Source organism: Melanostigma gelatinosum, assembly GCF_949748355.1.
Source record: "Melanostigma gelatinosum genome assembly, chromosome: 12".
NCBI classification, from domain to species: Eukaryota; Metazoa; Chordata; class Actinopteri; order Perciformes; family Zoarcidae; genus Melanostigma; species Melanostigma gelatinosum.
The window spans coordinates 26,975,345-26,999,023 of record NC_136645.1 but is presented as its reverse complement, the minus strand read 5'-3'; the positions used below and the strand labels follow the sequence as shown (position 1 = coordinate 26,999,023).

The 23,679-nt window shown below is 40.8% G+C and overlaps 1 protein-coding gene across 1 annotated transcript in view; it reads right to left on the bottom strand.

Annotated features, from left to right (window-relative positions):
- gbf1 (golgi brefeldin A resistant guanine nucleotide exchange factor 1) overlaps window positions 1-12,412 on the bottom strand; it is an 85,155-nt gene extending 72,743 nt beyond the window's left edge. Inside the window, exons 1-4 of the mRNA XM_079280661.1 lie at window positions 12,163-12,412; window positions 11,986-12,085; window positions 9,123-9,227; window positions 2,970-3,036 (exon numbers count right to left, since the gene is read on the bottom strand). Of these exons, the coding sequence (XP_079136787.1) occupies window positions 2,970-3,036; window positions 9,123-9,218 (163 nt within the window). The 5' untranslated portion in view covers window positions 9,219-9,227; window positions 11,986-12,085; window positions 12,163-12,412. The remainder of the gene's footprint in view (window positions 1-2,969; window positions 3,037-9,122; window positions 9,228-11,985; window positions 12,086-12,162) is intronic.
- Window positions 12,413-23,679: the final 11,267 nt, after the last annotated feature.

Below are 23,679 nucleotides of genomic sequence, written 5' to 3'. Positions count from 1 at the left end.
TTCATTACGTAGACTATCTCAGAATTGGCCTTGAAGATTAGGACTGATTTAAAACAATAGATGCCATTTTAAGCCATATTCTACCATGATTTTGTATGAATTGGTTAAGAAATGTGAATATTAACACCAGCATTGATGTGTTTCATCAAAGTACAGTCATATTGTTTAGCTTACAGCTTAAAGAGCACATTTAGTTTAGCAGTTACTCTTTAAAGACATGTGGACAGCACTCAATTCTCTGGGTCTAATGAGGTTAGGGATGGGGCATTAGATATCAGGCTCCATCCAAACCGTCCCGTTTCAATCAGAGGAACAGTGCCTGCTTCCTGGGACCGATTACCCCGACTGACTGAACAAGGTGCAGCTGAAGCATCACAACACATGGCCCACCGTCGGCCCAGCTTCTTCAACTGTGCTCTCATTGTTCAGGAGTCCAGAGCGAAGGATCTTACATTTTTTCCTGCTTCCAGAAAAGAGAGACAAGACTTCCTTTCCCAGAACAATTTATCTCTTTGCTTGACAGGACTCCCCGCTATATTTACCCAACTAAAATTGCAGATGATATACTTCCAGCTGCACTACTCTCCAGCTCTGTGGCACATGGTCCCGTCAATCACAGTAGTTACAACAGAACAGGAGCGCCAGCACAGTGAGAGCCTCAGCGAGACAGAGAGCCACAGAGGAATATGGAGAGAAGAAAGAAGAGGAGAGAGACAGACGGCATGGGGAACCTTGTGGGGACTAATTCATATTTCTTTTGCTGGTTGGCTTTAGTTGTTCGAGACAGCGGAGGTACACACCAGAGTGAATGGAATTACTGGGCTTTCATTAAGCAGACAGCTGGGCCGCAGTGAAGCCTCAAAGCAGCAGCAAAACACAGCCAACATGTCCTACCAAAATACTGCTGTGTTTCCGTATGAGAGCTCCATTTGGTTGTTAGGCTGCTGCAAAAACAAAACAAATTGATCAGTCTGTCAAGCACAGAATTGAGCTCCTCTGTGGTTATTTAAACTCCATTTTGTCTTTCATCAGGGCATGGATGTAACATTTCAGAGACTGGGTGCACGGGGGATTTGGGCTTAAGGATGCAACAAGGCCTTCAAACATCCTTGACATGGACTCATTACGTCATGCAAATGCCCTAAAAAAGCTGGGGAAAAAATTTTAATTGATATTTGACGTCCATTCTGGTCAAATACAGTAACTTTAATGGAATCGGTTTAAGTAACGGTAACATAGAAACGTGGGCCTTTGGTGATATGAGGGCTAAAGGGAAAGGGTTATAGGAGAGGAAAAGGCCAGAGGAGGGTTCACCAGTGTGGTGGATTCCTCCTCAGCCAGCAGTGCCTGTCCATCTCACAGTGGCAGCGGCATTCCCTGGAGGAAGGCAGCGGGGGGGGGGGGGGGGGGGGGGGGGGGGGAGCTCAGGCTGTGCAGCTCCATGTGCTGCATCTTTCCCATTGCTCACGACTTCTACAACTGGAGCTGTAGGGCTGTGGGAGCTGCCAGGACTCTCATTGCAAAGGCATGACAACATGCAGGATTGTACTCGGAGCCAGCTTGGCTCTCTCAGCAGAACGGCTGCTGTCAGACACCACCACTGCATTTACACCCCGTTTCTTCACCCCACTTATGCTCTCAGGGCTGAATACAAGACCACTCCTGAATAGATAAATGAATAAAACCTGGAGTATTGATAAGTTCCGGAGTTAGCGGTTCTGCTCCTGCTTAAGTTACGGAGCGAGTTGTCCTCGTCTCAAACCTCTTCTCTGCTTTGCACACACACACACACACACACACACACACACACACACACACACACACACACACACACACACACACACACACACACACACACACACACACACACACACACACACACACACACACACACACACACACACACACACACACACACTCAGTACAGCGTGAGACACACATCATGGCAGAGACAAGAAAAAGATCCAAAGTGTGGCTACATTCTACATTTCAGTAGATACTGAGAACTCTCGTTGTCACAAATGCAATAAAACCCTCACAAGTAAGTGAAGTAACACCAGCAGTTTATCACAACATTTGGCCAACAAGCAGAATATAAATGTGCAGAAATGTTCAGTTAGCTACAGTTTGTGGAGCAGCCGTCCATCCTCGACCACTGCAGCGAGCGTTAGCGATACCATACAGAGTTTGAGCATAACAGTCTCATCAATCACTTAGCTAAAGAAAGCCAAGTGATTGATTAATAGTAAAGAAACACTATTTGTTTACATACCATAATAATAAAGCTGTGTCGCTTCTTTTCTAAATCAATTACATTTTTTCCCCCTCACTAAATAATCAAAAAGAACCGATAAGAGTATCTGTAAGGAACCGAACCCATAAGCAGTATCGATAAGAGCACTTGTGTAGATAAAATCCCAAGGACACCCATCCCGAGTCCTCACCCAGACCAGACCCTGGTATCACTTCCTTTATTGCATCCAATGTGATGAGTACATCAGCTAACAGCACCGTCAAAGCCCTTATAGGAGAGTAATACTGCGAGGATCGATTAGGATTAGGACTACGGCTGAAACTGACAATTATTTTCATCATGGATTAATCTGCCGATGATTTTCTTGATTGATTTAATAAGCTTTTTGTTGGCAGGGCTATCGAGAGGAAGTCCCCATCACGGACACAGTGAAAGAGTGTGTGCCATGAACGGATCGGGGAGGTTTCACTTCAGACATTTCATCGGAGGATGCTTGCTGGATATCATTAATGAATGAGAGTTTCTACTGTGCAATCTTTGATTAAAAGTGACAGAAACCAACTTAAAGCATGTATTTTCGCAGATTGAGGGTGCTTTCAAACCGGACCTCCTTTGTGCTGTTGGGTTCATTTTGTCTCGGCTGGTGTGAAAGCTCTCAGTCAGACTGCTCAAACCGTCCCATCACCTTACACCCACCTACATCAGCCCCACCTACCCGTTATGTTGTTGAGTATTTCCTTGAGATGGCCAAAGCTGTTCAGTAATGGGTCCTGTTCTTCATCCTGGGAAGAGAGAAAAACATGATAAGAACATGATGGGGGGGTTGAATGACATCTCAGACTGCTGTGTGTTCAATCTAGTCCATTACTGTCACGCTCAGTCCAAGGACGTATTGAGAGTGTTTGCTATAAAGCCAACACTTTATGGGAATACCTACAGCACTTTGGTAAAGTGTGAACTCTGACAGTCGGGATGAAACAGTTAACTTTCACTTCAAACTATAGCAGCTTCTGAAAATGTTGATGTAACAAAAAAAAATAGTTTCGAAAAAAATGAGCAGCATCTCTTACAAAATAAACTCACTCCAGATTAGAGCCAGTGGATTTGACCTGGGACATGTATGCTTTTAGAGGACATACAGCTTTTCAAGAGTATAATTAAACTAACCTAATCAACTTAACATTAAATAAGCAACATTACAAACCTGGCAAATACACTATATGAAACCAAATAAATGAGTCTGCACTCATGACTGAATGCGTTTCATAACAGACAGCCTTCGCTAGCCGGTGATTTCTTTACAAAGGAAACAGCACCTGACCCTTTCATGGGGAGCCCAGTGTCTGTCCCATAACCTGCTTAACCTCTCACCAAGTGTGTGGGACGGAGGGGTGTAACCATACATCCATCTGGATCTATATTCCATTTAATAGTCCATGATCCAATATCATTGATGCAAAGTAATATCTATACATATCGTATTTTGAAAATCCCATAGCACAGCTGTGTCACCAATGTCCATCCAATGTCCAACCTCCTTCCTACAGAGCCCAGAAATAAAAGTGTCAACTCATATTTCAGTCGCTTTTCGTGAGTTGATATAAATGTAAGTGATTGTGTGAAAAGTGAATATGATATCATCTTATATCTATCACAGCATCCTGATTTGAATGAAATTGTATCTTAGCAGATATCATATGATATCAGCAAAGATTGTACAACGTCAAAGGTCAGAGGTTGAGCGAAGGAGTCCTCATGACACAGCAGAACAGGAAAACATCCCTTTTCATTTGGGCGCCCATGTCAATCTCGCTCCGCTCTGCATCCCAGCAAACACACATGACAACAGGATCATTTCATCTCAGATATTAATACATTTGTGGTTAACATGAGTGCGTCGATGAAGTACTGGATTATGTTGAGAAACAAGCATTCTACAAGGGGTGTATTCAAATTAGGGCTGGGCGATAAATCGATTTAATCGATTAATTCGAATGTGTGCTTTAAGGCGATGTGTTTTATTGAAAATCGAGAAAATCGCCCCCACTCCTCCCCCCCGTTGGGTTCCCGTAGTTGAGTGCGCGCGCATTGTTTACAAACGAAAACAATGGCGGCCAGCAGTGAAGCTCTCGTTCTTAAGAGAGGGAAGAATGTGTCTTCGGTGGTCTGGAAATGGTTCGGGTTCGTGTCATCTGACACAGAACAAACAGCACCACGATGTAAGGTCTGTCTAAAAGCTATTGCTACAAAATCAAGCAGCACAACAAATTTAATGCAGCACCTCAAACAGAGGCATGCCGCCGAGTGGGAGAAGCGTTGCGCCCTGAGCAGGGAGCAGGACCGCGGGAGCACAAGCGATGCCGTCTTCCTGGCAAAAAATATTTAGAAAAAACATGCACTACTGTTTAATACTGTTGGTTATGTTGTGAATGCACTTGATTTTGTTTACATGCACTTATTTACTGTGCAAAATATGTTATGTTGATGTTAGATCAGATGTTGCACTTTTGAAAATGTGAATGTTAAAGGGTCACATACATTTTATTTCATGCTGTGTTTGTATCAGTGTATTCAGTTAGAAAAGCTTAGTGTAAAAAGTTACATTTGCACAGTTGTTTACAATGGAAGGCTACTATTTAATGCCATTTAATGTTATGTTTAATTTAATTTTATATTTAAATGATTCAGGGAAACAAAAGAGTGACCAAATACTTTTTGTATACTACAGGCACCTTTCTACAATGTTCAGGTTTTGTTTGCACTTTATTTTTATCAACCTACGAGGGAAAATCATCACAAAATAAAATAAAAAAATGTTTTCAACAGCTTCTGTCATCTGCAAAAATTTGTGGGGGAAAAAATCGATTTAAATCGTGAATCGGATTTTTTGTAAAAAAATCGGAGATTTTTTTTTTAGGCCATATCGCCCAGCCCTAACCCCAGGTACGTGCTACCAAGCCGTAAACATTTTTCTGACGTTGCCTTGCCTCGGCTGTACAATAGTACACGCCAAAGGATCTCTGCGGAGCTGGAGGGGATGTCATTCTACTCCGCAACAACTGACCTGTGGTCCAGCAGGTTGACCCAGACACCGATCCACTTGACTGGTGGAAGCGTCACCAACTTAACTTTCCAAGGCTAAGTACTTTAGCAAAGAAATACCTCTCTGTGCCAGCTACAAGTGCCCCCTCTGAGAGGCTTTTCAGTGTGTGGGGGGGGGCATTGTTACATGCCACCGTGCATGCCTGAAGCCAGAGGTAGTAGACAGGCTTGTCTTCCTGGCAAAAAATATTTAGAAAAAACATGCACTACTGTTTAATACTGTTGGTTATGTTGTGAATGCACTTGATTTTGTTTACATGCACTTATTTACTGTGCAAAATATGTTATGTTGATGTTAGATCAGATGTTGCACTTTTGAAAATGTGAATGTTAAAGGGTCATATACATTTTATTTCATGCTGTGTTTGTATCAGTGTATTCAGTTAGAAAAGCTTACTGTAAAAAGTTACATTTGCACAGTTGTTTACAATGGAAGGCTACTATTTAATGCCATTTAATGTTATGTTTAATTTAATTTTATATTTAAATGATTCAGGTGACCAAATACTTTTTGTATACTACAGGCACCTTTCTACAATGTTCAGGTTTTGTTTGCACTTTATTTTTATCAACCTACTTGGGAAAATCATCACAAAATAAAAGAAAAAATTGTTTTCAACAGCTTCTGTCATCTGCAAAAAATTTTGGGGGAAAAAAATCGATTTAAATCGTGAATCGGATTTTTTGTAAAAAAATCGGAGATTTTTTTTTTAGGCCATATCGCCCAGCCCTAATTCAAATCCAAGCATACTCCTATCAAGACATGTACAAACCCTGTGCTTTACAAACTCAGCTCAGCTTTCCGATGCCAGCATACAGTAGATCAGGGATTCCCAAAGTGGGGTGCGCGCACCCCTGGGGGTGCGCGAGCTGCCTCTAGGGGGTGCGCGAGAGGAAAAGTGTAATGGAGGTCTGATGGTGTAATAATATTAAATATAAAAAAAAATGTAATTTTAATTTAAAAACTGTCAGGTGGGACATCTGAAGCTATCAGTCGTAAAAGAGGAGAGGGACAGAGAGAGAGAGAGGAATCGGAGGCGAGGGGAACGGAGAGGTGCAGCACAGACAAATCGGGAGCACATCGGCCCATCGCGGAGTCAAGGTGAAAAAGAGGAAACGAGGGTGAGCATCAGACTGGGGAAAAAAAAGAGGAAATATGATGAAAAGTATCTGTGTCTGGGCTTCACTTGGATTGGCAACGCAGATTCCCCAAAGCCACAGTGCGTGGTGTGCAGTGAGGTTCTGGCTAACAGTCTGAAGCTCTTATTTACGTCGCCACCTGAACACCAAGCATGCCAGTGCAAGTCAAAAGCCCCTTACATTGTTTATATCGAAATTGGAGGAGTTACAAAACAGCCAAAAACAACTGCAGTCTCATTCATGTGTTGGTCTATAAATGACGCACTACGGGCTTCATATCTGGTTACAGAATAGCGAGAAAGGGGCTACCGCACACAATCGCCGAAGACGTGAGCTCACCAGCTGCCAGAGAGATGGTGGAATGTATGATTGGGGAGAAAGAAGCAAAAAAGTTGGACATGATCCCGGTGTCCAACAACACTGTGTCGCGCCGCATCGATGCTTTGTCCGAAGACATCCTGGCTACATTAGTCGCTCATTAATTGTAAATGAAATGTGATAATCTGCCTCTGAGCCTGTGCGTGTGTGCTCGCATCCGTATTGCTCTTTAAAAGTGACGCCTTGTGTCACTGAAAGATATTGAAACTTTGTTGCAGTGTTTCAGGGCGTTTTCACACCTTCAGTTCGTTTGCTTTGTTCCGATTCAGGGATTAATATGATACAATGTTGCAGTTGCTCCTTTGTTCGGTTTGTGTTCACACTGCAACATTTAACAGCGGACAAAATCTTGTAAACAAATGCCACACGCGAGCAAACTGTTCACTCATTGGTCCGATTCTTATGCGGCTATGAAGGCTTAAAAGGCTCTGTTGCTTCTTTTTTTTTTTTTTTTTATTAAGGGGGGGGGGGGGGGTGCGCGAACCCAGTCGGGATGTAGAAGGGGGGGCGCGGCCTAAAAAGTTTGGGAACCGCTGCAGTAGATGATACCAAGCCTAATTTATGCCTACACACTTAATGCATGACGATGAGGATGATGTCATGAGTCATGTCGAGAACTGTTGAACACTGTGAGTGGATCTTCAATCCATATTTCAAATTATTGCAACAAAGCAGACAGTAGATGCAAGACAGTGTTGTTTTTATCATTGTTGGCGAGATTTCCACTCCCGTTTCCTTTATTGACGTTTCCTGCCATAATTGTCCCATTTTCAGCTACTTTGTCCCAATTTCTGTTGAACTAGTGGACATTGTGCTTTATTTGAAACCATCCTCGAGTCCAGTTGATGTCATGCCCTCTAAATTTGTATAAGAAGTTGGGATGTGGTTTCCTCATGTCTGCTCAATACAGTGAACTATTTCAAAAACCTGGCCTTGACCCTTACAGCCACAATAACTACTGAGCAGTTTCCAAACTTCCATTCACTGCCAACTTCTTGGAAAATATGCTTAAAGTCAACCTCTGGGAGCTCTGGGAAACAAGTGTGTTTTTAAGAACTTTCAGTCAGGGTTTGGGAAAATCACAGCACAGAAACTGCACCTTTCAGAGCCACAAATGATCTTTTAATGAATGCAGATACCGGAGATTGCTCCATTCTCATTTTACTAGACATAAGTGCAGCTTTTGACACAGTGTATTATGGAGTCCTGAGTGGGTTGGTGTATCTGCTAAAGCCTTGCAGTTGTTTTCCAGTGTCTCCTCTTTAGCCCCGATAACATGTGGAGTGCCCCAGAGTTCAATCTTAGGACTGATCTTAAGTTCCTTGTATATGCTTCCCTCACCAACCTGTGCGCATCCTGAGGTGCTAAGACAACCTGCTGGCTGTTCCTAAATCTAGACCTAAGACCAGAGGGGGTTGTGCCTTTGTTGTCCGGTCAAACAAGCTTTCTTTTAAAGCACTTCTCAAAGCTCATTTGTATCGGTTAGCCTCTGACTCATTTGTGTGTCTTTTGAGTGAGTCATCCTCTGTTATACAAGCTGCACATATTGCACATTTGACACACAGATTTCTCTAACTTTTCTGAAAGTCTAAGGTTTTGTATAATGCATGGCACAATGAGGCAGGTCAAGATCCTTCATGAGTTATCAGCAGTATAAATCATGAGACCATGTTGCATATGAGGCTTCACAGGAAGCTGCTGCAAGACTTGAAAAGCCCTTAAACAAACTTCATGAATTTGTAACAGGTGGACTTCAATCAAGTTCTTGATACGCATGAGTGATGATCAAAGGAAAATGAACATTGAATGAGTTGTTTCTGTATTGGGATTAGACTTCATTTCTACAAATAGGACAAAACAAAACTATTTTTACAACAACACCACAACAAAATTAGGAAAAACTGAAGCAACAAAAAACGACATGCTGTCCCTTCTACACCAGCGCTGATTAAAATACGCAATTGGATGACATCAGTAAACTACAAAGAGATGGAATGATTCAGTGATTATTGTGGCCTTTATATCAATGTAGTCCTGTGATTCTCACTGAAAACATTTCATCACAACATCAGAGTCATTATAAACTGAGTTATAAAGTAGCAGTTTAACGTTATAATCAAGTTGCAAAATTAAAATGAGTGACTAGATCAATTTGAAGTTAAGTTTTGGCATACCCGCAATATCGAAAGTAAATCTAATCTTAACTCAGGTAAAATGATCAAATATAATAATAATAAATATAACTTACCAGTGGAGTGTGGGTATTCCATCTGGAGTTTCTCTTGATCGCTCCAACAACGGTGCTGATCTCCCCCTGGACGATGTAGATGTTCTTGTCCACCATGCTGCGTCTCTAAGAGAAGAACAGAAGAGGGGATGCTTGGTTTGGCAGAAACCTACACAACTTATATTCCCTCTATATAACTGTGCAGTTACAAAATCATCATGACAAGATATCATGATTCACAGTAGTCGGGTATAAAATGCATTGTTTTTTGAATATATTGTTTTATTAGTGTTTTTAATGTCTGTAACTCATCCATCTCACAAAACAGATACACTTCAGTTTGTTTTAAGCATTCAAATCACTCGCAGTCTATGTGTTGTGAAATGGACTGTACTTGTATAGTTATTTTCTTGTCTTCCCACCACTCAAAGCGCAGTAACACTACATGTTATCACCCATTCACACACTGATAGCAGGGGTTAACATGCAAGGTGCCACCTGCCCATCAGGACCCTAACTAATCCTACCGACATGGAGCCGGGGATCGAACTTCCGATCCTCTGATTGAAGGACGACCCTGCTCTACCACTGAGCCACAGTCGCCCACAATACATCTCTAATGACGGATCAAGGCTCCCAACTATGGGCATAAGAAGAGCTACAGTGGGCAGAGGGGGCAATGGGATGATCCACTAAATAGGATGAATACCATTTTCTACCACATAAAAACTATTTTTGTGCATTGAATTTATTATATCAGTCAGCCTGGTAAAGACGGTCTCATCTGCATTATCATTTTAATATGTTTTTCCATGAAAATGACAATACTGATTTAAAAAATCATTCCCTCCAATATCGCAAATCATATGGCAATTGCAATATCAGTCAAAATAATAGCAATTAGATATATATATATATTTTTTTTTTAACGTTTAGCCCTGGATTAGTATCAGAAAATGTATTTTATTCATAACTTGCATTATCCAGAAATCTAAATTCTAGCAAACATTACTATTTATTAATATTTGAGAGTGGGTGAGTGAATCAATTATCCAACCAATAAATCAACAAATCAATGAATGAAACCTTTAAGTCAACCATACACGCACATCAGCTATTTAGAACATATGAGGTACTTAACTAGCTTATACGAAAATACTGAATTTACAAGAGAGACTGGCTGGCTACTATAAATAATGTACTTCAGACCACTGAGCCATCAAGTAAAACCATCCGATATTGTTTCTCATGGCAAACATATTTGTCTAGGATACAACAATTCCTATACATACACCGGAATGAATTTTAAGGTATGGATAAGCAATCATTTAGATTTAATATTCCATGAAAATCTGCAAGAAGTATATGAAAATTAAGTCACCAAGCTTAAAGTCAAACTAAGAACTATCAACCTCAAATGGATATAGAATCTAACAACCAAACAGCACATTTTCATGTGTACCTTGACAATGCCTTAAACCAATAAGGATAACCAAACACAATCGAAATGACATGCTGTTCATATTTGACAAGCAGTACACCTCAAAATGGTTGGATTAACCTTCTTGCTTGTGTCATGAAAGCCATGCCAGATAATACTTTTACTTTTCAAGAAGATTTAAGAATGTAGAGACGAGGTGGCAGAGGCCACTTTCTTTAGAATTCATGGTAAGCAGCCTATTCAAAATACTAAGAGGATGGAGGTTTGACAGACGGAGGCCAGGACCGAGAGACAGTGTGAGGTGAAAAGACGGTGATATACTGTATTTGAGTCTTCACTAGGGATTACGTTTTTTAAACCACCCCTTCCAATCTGAATCAGTGATATTGAGTCCTGGTCTGATATTATATTTTCTAAAACAATACAGCTGCACAGTGCACACAGCAGTCACAGTAAAAACAAGCGAGTAGGTCAAATGTTGGAAAAAATATGAATTAGTATAAACATACAGTCACTGTGTGTTGTCTCACGACAGCTACTCTGTAGTAGGATACAATGAACAGGTTCTGCAGGGTTCCTTTGGAATGGTAAGACCATTGTGTTGTATGCCTGGCTATACAGAAAGAAAAAAAAAGAAAAAAAAGAAGCTCATTCTCAAAATGTTTACCAATATATATATTACACTCATTCAAACCGTAGACAAAATACATGTCTCCAATTCCAGATCAGAAGCTTGTACTACAATTGAATGAAAGGTCAGGGGACTCAGGGCTCACTACTTTTCAGCAGCATCTATCTGTCGATCCAGATTTAAGTGTTTATGGAACAGTTCATTTTGGCAGGTAATGATTTCTATCATCTGTCTTTGCAAGAGCTTTTGTGACGACACCGACGGTCAGGCTGGTAATGAATACATGACGACTACACGTTGTTGAGTAATCTCAAGGCGTCCTCCCTTCTTAGATATGAATGCTAACAACCAGCTGGTTAGCAGCTGGATAGGACAACATTGTGCCTTTAACCCTTTAGAGATAACGATACAGAGACAATCTGGTACCAGAGCTCCAGACATTTCAAACGTGAATCTAACATAGTTATAGGTACACTCTCAATGCATGTTATACAAGTGCAACACAATACAGTCAGACAACAAAGGCAAGTGGTACAGTTAAGTTAGCTAGCTGCCAGGTGAGGACGATGGTTTGTCGCCAGCTAACTGATTAGATTAACTAAGTTGGCTAAGTCAGTGGCGTCTACTCAAAGGCAGAGCTAACAGGTTCGCTCTCCACCACACTACGAGGTTGAAAGACTGCCGAGTGACCTGGTACAAATACAAACAGAATAAGAGTACACATAACTACTTACGTTATCTAAATAATATCCATTTACGGACTGAATAGTTCACACATTGCAATATATTAGGGTTAGTTTTGCATATATTACCTGTCAAGAAACCTCACAGCTAACTGCTTAGCTAGCGTGTCAGCTGGCTAAGGATAGGTGTCTTCGGTGTTTGTCCTCTCAGACAACAGTCATGTATTTCCTTGATTTAAAAAAGAAAAGGCCTGTTGACAAATATACAAGTAGGCATTTCTGCTTCTCTATAAATAAATATATTACCTGTGTGTGGCTGCTATTCCAAAGATGGAGTCCTGCTGTAGCTAATGCTAGCCTAGTTAGGCAAGCTAGCAGCAGGCTAGCCGGCCAACAGTGAATGAAGAAGACCAAAGTTCAATTCAGTACGACAATAGGACAAACTAAATATGTCGGACATTCCACTGCGTGATAACTTAATATTTCCAAACTCCACTTATGTATTCACGATTCAATAGAATGCCTCATAAGTGAATAAATTGAACACCTTCCTGCAGCTGTCAATCTGGTCCTGGTAAACACACTGACGTGGAAAAGCTCTGCTGTCTCAACCTAGCTTGATGCCAGCCTTTTGATTGACAGGCCACCAAACTCATCGCTTTACGCGTAATATAGGACTTTAGAATACAAGAACATAACAGACAATTACATTTTTAAGTGTGTTCACGTTTGTGCAATTTTGTTGTCATATAGACTCTTAGGGATTCTCCGAAAGGAAAATGTCGCTATGCTACAAAGAAATAAGGGCGGGACAAAGGTAGCAAGTTCGTTGTGCCGGGTTGATGACGAAAGCACGGTCTGCAGCTCCATTGAAGAGGCCAGTCGCACACTGACAGCTGGACTACAACTTTCCCTTTCAGTATCCTTTCACAGGCCCCAGTACTATCAGTGGTTTCAATCATTTTACAACGATACGATATGATTTTTGGGGTCAATATTGTTTATTATATGTAGAGAGCAGATGCATGCAATTAGATTCTATCAGTTTATACAGCCTCTACACAGGTTACTATTGAACATCTAAAGGAGTGGTAACATGAGCATATCTCCCATTAGATGTATGAGCTTGGAGTTCTTTTCTTGACACACAGTATAGCGGTTGGACCAAAAGGGTGCAAGGAGTGGAGGATGAATTTGTCTCAAAATTATGTTTGAATTTTATTGATGATCAGTCAGTTAACTATTTAGTATTTTGGTAATTTATTTATTGTTTACTTTCAAGAATTGGGTTTTGGAGTGTTGGCCGAGTAAAACCGGCAACTTTATGGTATCACTCCAGGTTATAGAAATGTTTTTAAACTATAATTTGATATTCTGTAGATCAAACAATGAATCAATATATTGAGAAAAATAACCAACCATAATAATCAATGAATAGATAAGAAATAGTCATTAATTGCAGCCCTATTTGGGTTAGACTACAAAAGATTTAACATAACCTTTCACACTATATATAGGCCTGTTCACTGGCTGTATGAGTGAAAAATTAGATGTCTTGTTCATCTAAGTTACCAAACAACTCTTAGCGGCAACAGATTATTTGACACAAATAACCATTCTGTTGAGAAACACATTCCCTGTCTCGAGAAGGTGGATTCACCCGTCCAAAACGGTTCCTTTTGACAGATGAGTTCTCGTTTTTTACAAGGATCTCTCTTGTTTTGTTCTTCGAAAGCCATTTCTTAACTGTAATGTGTATACATGCTTAAAGAATTTAAGGCTAACATTGAATTTTACAAAATATATCCAATACTTTCATATAACACGACAATGAGACAGAATTGAAATCCTGGTTTCCTGTGTCACCGTGGGTTTTCTCCAGGTCCTCTCCTTACCCAGAGACATGCAGGTTAGGTTAATTAGGTTTATGGTTGACTCTCAAATTGTCCGTAGGTGTGAACGGTAGGTGTGAATGTGTCAGCCTTGTTGACTGATATCCTGTCCAGGATGTACCCCGCCTCTCAGCAGCTAGGATCGGCTCCAGGCCCCAGCAGCCCTGTAAAGGTAAAATGGTCACAGATGATGGATGGATGGTAGCTGTTAAAAGACACAGGTTGAGAGGGAAGACCACACATAAGGAACTATTTGGAGGAAAAGTTTAGTCTTTCAATACAAGCCTGTAAGGTTTGCCAAGCATGGCACAAGGTTTGGTATAACAGAGAAAAGAATCACGATCAGATAATTCAAAATGAAAGACAATATAAGGTTAACAACAAATTGCACTACCGCACTCCTGAAAGACATGATAAATATTGTGCCAGAAGTGTCACAAACTTGTTGACACTTATTTTGATTTCATCCATTGGTCACATAGATTAAGAGATGCTGTGTATTTAAGTAATAATGGATCAAAACAATGTATTCTTGGTGTTAGCGCCTTAAATGTGGAATTGCATGGCATCATGTTTGATGGTGCAGGCCTTTCCATCCTGCATATTCTTATGGGAGATTGGGCCTCACGCAGGAAGCAATATAAAAACACATTTCCTCTTGTTTTTGTTTGCATTCGCGATGTGTTCTTATTTTGTTATGATTTCTGAGACTCACCAACGTTTTCTTATTTTTGCTCTTCTCTTATAGAGAAATGTTTCGAGTGATTGAGCACTCTTACCAAGTACAGAAAAATAACTTTTGCTGTCACAATCCACAAATTATTTGTTTTACATTTTTGGAACCTAAAAAATGCATGAATGTCAGACTATCAAATTTAGATTATATGTTTAGGGTAATTATAATGATTGTAATATTAAATAGATACTGTACCATATCCCAATTAGGACTACGAAACCAGTGGATACTATTGTGTGTGTTCAGCCTCTGAATGGTTTCGCTCTTTGATGCTTTTGGGTTTTCCTGTAACACCAGAACTGACTGAAGTTTATTTAACAGAACCTTCATTTCACTCCTGCTGAAGCTCTTCTTCTTCTTACAGCCTTTTTTGGTGGCATATCTCCAACTCTTGGCAATGTGCCAGAGTTTTTGCACCAGACACAACACCTGCCCTCATATACAGTAGTGTTTACTCGGCATTACCTTTACTAATAATAAACAACCGACCACACGCCTCCAATTTATGATCAAGTGGGATCATCATTCAGCACAGAGCTGGATGGTTGAGAGTGTTTGGTGCATCTGGAGTTAAGAGAATGTTGCTGCATGAGACCCATTGTCCAAGGAATTACAAAGAACCTCTTGGCAAGTATTTTGGTTGTGAGTGGCCAGCAATAATGTTGTGTAGTACAATGAGCTTAATGATCTTAGTTTGCCGATCATGCTTTGTTTATCTGTAAATGATGTATTTCTCCCCTCTGTTGCTGCTGATGTTGTGTTTCCAGGCTCCGTTTTGGATCAACCTACACACAAATTGCAAAAAAAACCAAACTATTGTCACTTGAGCGAATGACATTTTGAATTTCCCGGGTTCCACGAACACTTTTCGTACGTCAAAGAGGATATATGGTGCGATACATGTAAATTGGCTTTTGTTGCAAATTTTGTGAGGTCAAGTTACATTATTACTGGACTATAAGGAATATGTCTACTCTGTATTTGTGTTTTTTTCGTAGTTTCTATGTTTATTGCTTCCTTATGCTCTGTTAAGTCGTTTCAATGACAAAAAAGAAAGTAGGGGGAAAATTTACGGTCATGCATAAAATAATGTTAGAGAATGTACCAATTTAACAGAGTGACCTGACAATCAGTCGCAGAACAATGGATTGTTGGAATTGTTGGAATGTTTCCTCTATGTTTGGAGGAGAGCTCCAGGCACTGCTAAAATCCTAGAATCTCTCATCTCTCAGGGGAAGCAGCCATTTGCTCTGTGTTTAAAGCGTATGAATCGATGAGCGTCAGACCTCTGTTTGAGTGAGACGTGAGTCTGTACATCATTAATTACAGACATGAGAATAAGAGCAATGAGATTCTTTGAATTCTGATCATCTCATTTATCTAAAATCCTTAGCATAAAACACCCAAAATAATACATTTGCACCACTTTGCAGGCTCCAGATGAAGGTGCTATGCTTCAGTGAGTGATGCTTCTGTCATGTTGTGTGTCTGCTTTGACTTGTTCATAAATTCATAAATCTGTCCTGTTGTCTGGTAAGAAGGCAAAGAATCAGCATTTTAGCATTTATGAAACATACAAACATAAACTTAAACAATGCCATATGCCTTGTGTTGCAAAATGATTGTGACATATTTGGCGAGTATATTCTTGTTTGAAAGATGTGGAACTGATAAATTGAGGCTTGTTTATCACAAGTCCCAACATTCTTAGATATTCTTTGGAGCCCTTCTTGAGGCCTGAGGGCAAATTCATGGCCATGAAATGTGTACAAGACACGATATGATAATGGTCTATCCTATCACCAATCAGTAGGAGTGTTTTCCCCAATCAATATTTCCATTTCAATCTTTTCTTCCGAAGATATCCTAAATGTTACTGGACATTTAACACAGGACCCTCCTGTTTAATGTGAATAATGTGTCCCACAGGTTTATGTTGTGGCCAGTTGGGCAACGTAATTGCTAAATGTATCCACAGTAAACTCTGAAATCAAAAGTAAATTTAAAGGAAAACTTACCACGCTGCCAAAGTCCAAACTGCAGCAGTGGTCCAACTGGGAGTCATTTAATATTGTCTATAGGACAAATACATTTGACTTCTACCTCTGGAACCTGGAAACCATAAATGCATCTCCAGCTATTGCCATAAATTTTCATTTTTACACACGTCTTCCTGAAAGCGCAAAACAAAAAGACAGAGAGAGAGAGAGAGAGAGAGAGAGAGATAGCTATTTAATGTGATTTAAAAAAGATGGTTCAGGATAGCGGTTCCCACCTGGTATCTTCCGCTTTATGCTAAGCCAGAATAATTGACCCTTTGCTAAATCCCGCCCTTGGACGCTAACTGGCCAATCATAGCATGCCATCAGCCAGCTCTGACCAGGGTCTGACTATGACACAGCTCTGCTCCAGAGACTCTTCAGTGGTTTCAGAGTTCCTCAGGCTGGTTCAGTGGATTTGGAACTAATGGTGAAACGTTGTGTATTAGTGATACTCGTTACACAGAGAGGTTAGAGGGATACATATTTCTGTGGAGCTAACATTAGCAGAGTATCTTACGGATCATTAACGAGCGATACCACCTCTATCTAATCTCTCCCACCGATTCCAGTCAAACTCGAACTGTGTACTGGGAGTCAAACTGGATTTTGATGGAGATTTGTACAGCATATGCGGTCTGGTCTTCATCTTGTCACTCTATGTTGGACTACTTGCGATGCTAGCAGCAAGACCAAACGATGGCAATGTGGTATGGTTTGTTGGAAGGTCAGTACCTGCAGAACGTCGACCAATTACAATGTTTTAATGATGGTGGTGGAGAGTACAACCAATCTTAACCCGAGCCCCATCACATGCCCGACTTTCACACTTTAAATTGAACGAGTCGTCTCCCGTTCCTCACCTTCCCTGTTCTCCTCTATAACATTCAGTATCGCCTGACCTGCAGGATGCTGAACACAGTTTATCAGTGCTGGCATGCAGCGAGGGCTCTTTTACACACACCAGGTGTTCCAGAAAAACAAATACACCTGCATTCGTGTTTTGGTCATTTTCATACATAATCTGCTCTGTCAGTGGCTTTTGGAAGCCTCAGAGTTCCAGCATCAACAGCAAAGTTCATTGAAAGATGACAAATGTTAGCATTCAATTCAATTCAATTAATTTTTGTATAGCCCAAAATCACAAATTACAAATTTGCCTCAGAGGGCTTTACAATATGTACACATTTGACATCCTCTTGTCCCGGGACCCTCACATCAGAACAAGAAAAACTCCCCAAAAACCCCTTTAACGGGGAGGAAAGAGGAAGAAACCTGTGGGAGAGCAACAGAGGAGGGATCCCTCTCCCAGGATGGACAGAAGTGCAATGATGTCATGTGTAGAACAGGATAGTGAATTACAACACATGTAATGTAATTACAGCACATTCAATGTATGACACAACCACGACAGGAGGCAAGACCTGGTCCAGGTAAACCCGGATACACAGGAACCTGTGAGGCCAGAAAGCACAGAGACTCTGGTGAAGAAGCAGGTCAATAATGTGCATTAATGGTATCGGTAATATGAAATAGTAATGTGAGTAATAATAAAAGTGATATTAGCAGTTGGAGTCAGCAGGGCCATGGTAGGAGGAAGGACCAGGGTCCAGATGAAACCATGCTCCATGGAAACCTGTGAGGAGAGGAAGCACAAGGACTCCGGGGAAGAGACAAAATCAGTACTGTGCATTAATGGTATCGGTAATAGGATTAATAATCAGTACTGTGCATTAATGGTATCGGTAATAGGATTAATAATGTTAATCATGAAGCTCGTAGTAGGTGTCAGCAGGGCCATGGCTGGTTGAAGAACCAGTGTCCAGATAAAACTGCGGTCATCCTGTGAGGCGAGAAAGCACAACTACTCCGGGGAAGAAGTAAAGTTAGTAATGAGCATTAATGGTACATCAATGCATACAGACAGAGGTGAAGAAGAGGAGGAGAAGAAGAGGAGGAGAGAGGTGCTCAGTGTAGGAAGTCCCCCTGTAGTTTTTGCCTATACCAGTTTGTCCATGGGCCGGTCCAAGGCAAGCCAGAGCCAGCCCTAACTATAAGCACTATCAAAGAGGAAAGTCTTAAGCCTACTCTTAAATGTGGTGAGTGTGTCTGCCCCCCGGACTGAAACGGGAAGCTGGTTCCACAGAAGAGGAGCTTGATAACTGAAGGCTCTGGCTCCCATCCTACTTTTTAAGACTCTAGGAACCACAAGTAACCCTGAATCACTGGATCGCAGCTCTCTAGTAGGGCAGTATGGTACTATAAGCTCTTTAAGATATGATGGAGCCTGACCAGTTCGGGCTTTGTAGGTAAGTAAAAGGATTTTAAATTCTATTCTAGATTTTACAGGGAGCCAGTGCAGAGAAGCTAATACAGGAGTAATATGATCTCTCCTCTTAGTTCTTGTTAGTACACGAGCTGCAGCATTCTGGATCAGCTGGAGAGATTTCAGAGACTTATTAGAGCAGCCTGAAAATAAGGAATTGCAGTAATCTAGTCTAGAGGTAACAAATGCATGAACTAATTTCTCTGCATCGCTTTGAGACAGGATGTGCCTGATTTTTGAAATATTACGTAGGTGAAAAAAGGCAGTCCTAGAAATAAGTTTGATCTGAGAGTTGAAAGACAAATCCTGATCAAAGGTAACTCCAAGATTCTTGACGGTGCTGCTGGATGCCAGCGCAATGCCATCTAGAGAAACTATATCATTAGATAACTGATTTCGGAGGTGTTCTGGGCCTAGTGGAATAACTTCAGTTTTGTCTGAGTTTAACATCAGGAAGTTGCAGGTCATCCATGTTTTTATGTCCTTAAGACACGCTTGCAGTTTAGCAAGCTGGTTGGTTTCATCTGGTTTGATCGATATATATAATTGAGTATCATCTGCATAACAATGAAAGTTTATAGAGTGTTTTCTGATAATATTGCCTAAAAGAAGCATATATAAGGTGAGCATTGTCGACACTAACATTATATCTCAAAGCCCATCTGTGTTAAGAATGTCTAAACACTATTCAAATAAGTGTGTTTCATAGCTTTTTTTGAAACAGTGTAACCACAGAACGATTACTCGCTCCCAACATTTCTACCAAACACTTCCACTGGCCTCACAATAAAAGTCCCAGTGAGTTTTCCTCTTTGCTCAAATAAAAGGGCAAAACAGGAAACAAGCAGAGTTTTTGAATGTGCATCCAACAGATATTTCCCCTCGTTATGGCAGCGGTTAAACATTTAGATCTTTTTCAAAAGCGTTATTTTTACTCAGATTCTACAGCCATGCTAGCACCTCTGTGTGGCTGTACACAATGGTTCTGTGAGCTAACATCAGCATGCTAACATGCTCACACTGATACTGTTTACCATCTGTTTACCAAAAAGGGAAATGTTTGACCAAATTATGTCATTACAATTCATCCTAAAAGGAAGATAAATGTGTTCACCAAATTGAATGGCAATCAATCCAACAGCTGTTGAGACATTTGCTCATCTAGCACTATCTAAAGTCAGAGGATTAGCAAAGCCATTCTTGTGCCGGTACAAAATGCAATGACACTCCATCTAATAATAGTTGAGATACTTCAGTCTGACCAAAGTGGCGGACCGACGGACTGACAGACCGTCATTGTAGTCAGTTTAGAGATGCAGGCGCAGGTTAAGGGGACAAGGGTGAGAACCCCACATCATTTACCACAAAGCCTTTCTGCCTCAAACACTACAGTGAAGTGTGGAGGATGTTTCCTTTTTCTTGTATTCCGATGTCAGTCGTATGACGGGGTCAGTGTCCATAAGAACCAATTAGCTCAGGGGTTTGTATTATTCAAAGCCTGATTTATACAACAATTTAGTACGAACAACATGGAAAATGGATTGTTATTTATGGCTGTTGACAATATTTTCAGATGTATGGAGTGATACAAAGACATATCCAAAAGTCCCTCTGTAAATACCTTTGACTCTAATATGTCAACAAAATGAAACACACATTTTGAGCCCAGCTTTCAGCCTAACTTTGAGCCTAACTTTGAGCCGAACTTTGAGCATAACGTTGAGCTGAACTTTGAGTCGAACTTTGAGCATGACTTTGAGCCTAACTTTGAGGATAACTTTGAGCCGAACTTTGAGCCGAACTTTGAGCCGAACTTTGAGCCGAACTTTGAGCCGAACTTTGAGCATAACTTTGAGCCTAACTTTGAGCCTAACTTTGAGCCTAACTTTGAGCCTAACTTTGAGCCTAACTTTGAGCATAACTTTGAGCATAACTTTGAGCACAACTTTGAGCCGAACTTTGAGCCGAACTTTGAGCCGAACTTTGAGCATAACTTTGAGCCTAACTTTGAGCCGAACTTTGAGCCTAACTTTGAGCCGAACTTTGAGCATAACTTTGAGCATAACTTTGAGCCGAACTTTGAGCCGAACTTTGAGCCGAACTTTGAGCCGAACTTTGAGCCGAACTTTGAGCATAACTTTGAGCATAACTTTGAGCCTAACTTTGAGCCTAACTTTGAGCCTAACTTTGAGCCTAACTTTGAGCATAACTTTGAGCCGAACTTTGAGCCGAACTTTGAGCATGACTTTGAGCATAACTTTGAGCCGAACTTTGAGCATAACTTTGAGCATAACTTTGAGCCTAACTTTGAGCATAACTTTGAGCCGAACTTTGAGCCGAACTTTGAGCCGAACTTTGAGCCGAACTTTGAGCATAACTTTGAGCATAACTTTGAGCCTAACTTTGAGCATAACGTTGAGCCGAACTTTGAGCCGAACTTTGAGCCGAACTTTGAGCCGAACTTTGAGCCGAACTTTGAGCCGAACTTTGAGCATAACTTTGAGCCGAACTTTGAGCCGAACTTTGAGCCGAACTTTGAGCCTAACTTTGAGCCTAACTTTGAGCCTAACTTTGAGCATAACTTTGAGCATAACTTTGAGCACAACTTTGAGCACAACTTTGAGCCGAACTTTGAGCCTAACTTTGAGCCTAACTTTGAGCCGAACTTTGAGCCGAACTTTGAGCCGAACTTTGAGCCGAACTTTGAGCCGAACTTTGAGCCTAACTTTGAGCCTAACTTTGAGCATAACTTTGAGCATAACTTTGAGCATAACTTTGAGCCTAACTTTGAGCCTAACTTTGAGCATAACTTTGAGCCGAACTTTGAGCCGAACTTTGAGCCGAACTTTGAGCCTAACTTTGAGCATAACTTTGAGCCTAACTTTGAGCCTAACTTTGAGCCTAACTTTGAGCATAACTTTGAGCCGAACTTTGAGCCGAACTTTGAGCATGACTTTGAGCATAACTTTGAGCCTAACTTTGAGCATAACTTTGAGCCTAACTTTGAGCATAACTTTGAGCCGAACTTTGAGCCGAACTTTGAGCCGAACTTTGAGCCGAACTTTGAGCATAACTTTGAGCATAACTTTGAGCCTAACTTTGAGCATAACTTTGAGCATAACTTTGAGCATAACTTTGAGCCGAACTTTGAGCCGAACTTTGAGCCGAACTTTGAGCCGAACTTTGAGCCGAACTTTGAGCATAACTTTGAGCATAACTTTGAGCCGAACTTTGAGCCGAATGGATGGGTTCAAATGGTTACTTTGTCACTTTGTTGTCCTGTAATAATGTCATCTGACTTCCTCCTTTGCTCCCTATGGACAAAAGTAATCATTACCATGCACGGCCTCAGGGAGAACGAGAGGCGAACCTGAGAGAACTTAACCCCTTCAACGTAAACATAAATGGTTTCGGGGCTTCTGCTAACAACTGATTATGTCTTTTGTTTTAGGGCGATCTCGTCACAATCTAGTTTACATTGTGCTCACATGGTGCATATTTCTACATGAAGTTGTGTTTATCATAATTTTCACAAAGTAGCACAAACTATCATTCCAGCAAAAGAGCACTGGTTACTGGGCTTACTGGGAAAAGGAGGGTTCAGTAGGGGCAGGTTGACCCCTCTGTGTTCAGATCAGTGGTTCCTTTTAGCAACATCTCGCATTAAATGATTACTGCCTCTGCTCTCTTCTCCTAGAAGCTCCATCTTTTTATACATCAACAAGTGTTGAATTGTTTGGGGATCCTTTTGATCTTTTTACATGGCATTTTATCTTTGCCTCAAAATGATAATAATAACAATAAAATAATAAAATTTGGCCCTTTATGCTATCATATAGCCAGTTCCACTAAAGTTTCAACAGTTGTATTGATGCACTACTATCCCTCCAATGCCGGGAAGACTTTCCGTTGTGTATTGGTTTCCTGGTTTAGAGAAACGCTGCCCCCTAAAATTTATGTTCCAACTAATCTGCATTCTGAAATACGTTTCGAGGGAAATAGATTCTCTCTTGGTTCACGGTTGCAGTTTGAAACAGTGTGAAACGTGTGGTTAACATTGTAAATTGAAACAAAACAAAACAAAAAGCTCTACAAAACTACTTGGTTATATTTGGGCAACACAAGTACTTCACACTCCAACGGCAGTCAAAGCACCAGCTCGACCTCCACAGACTAGAGCTAATGTAAACCAAGACCAAATATGTTTGCCTTAAATTGTAATGCACATTGACGTTTCATTGTATGTGAATGTACATTTTAGGTGACAGGGCTGTTAAGGGACGGAGAGCACCTATCAATCATCTAACGTGACACATAGTGGAAACTCCATCAAGCAGCAGGGCTGGGAAGCGGCATGACCCCACACATCCAAAAACACAACTAGTGGACACCTTGAGACGGACTGGAACACACGGTTAAAATACCTCTTGTGTGTAGACACTTTGTGGCACTTCAACTAACAGTTACAGCTCAAATAAGCCATTACAGGTTTGGATGTTCTCTCCTGCTTTCAGTGCTTGATCATCAGTTCAATGTTCGACTTCTTTCAGGGTTCAAACTGATCCTTTGACTTCTTTCCTCACTTCCATTTCAATTGCCATTTCAACTTCCTTCAGTAATTGTATTTAGACTGTCACTTCAATTTCAACTGTTTCAAACATCTGAAGTGAATATTAAACCTTGTCTAGTTCCATCTGCTTCCTTTCCATGTAATGAAGACACATCATAGGCTATAATTCACTGTATGTCCAGAAGTGTCAAAGTGAATACAGGGAACTTTCTTTCTTTCTTGTGTCTTATTTCTCGTGCAGGTGTTGTATTTTTTCTTAA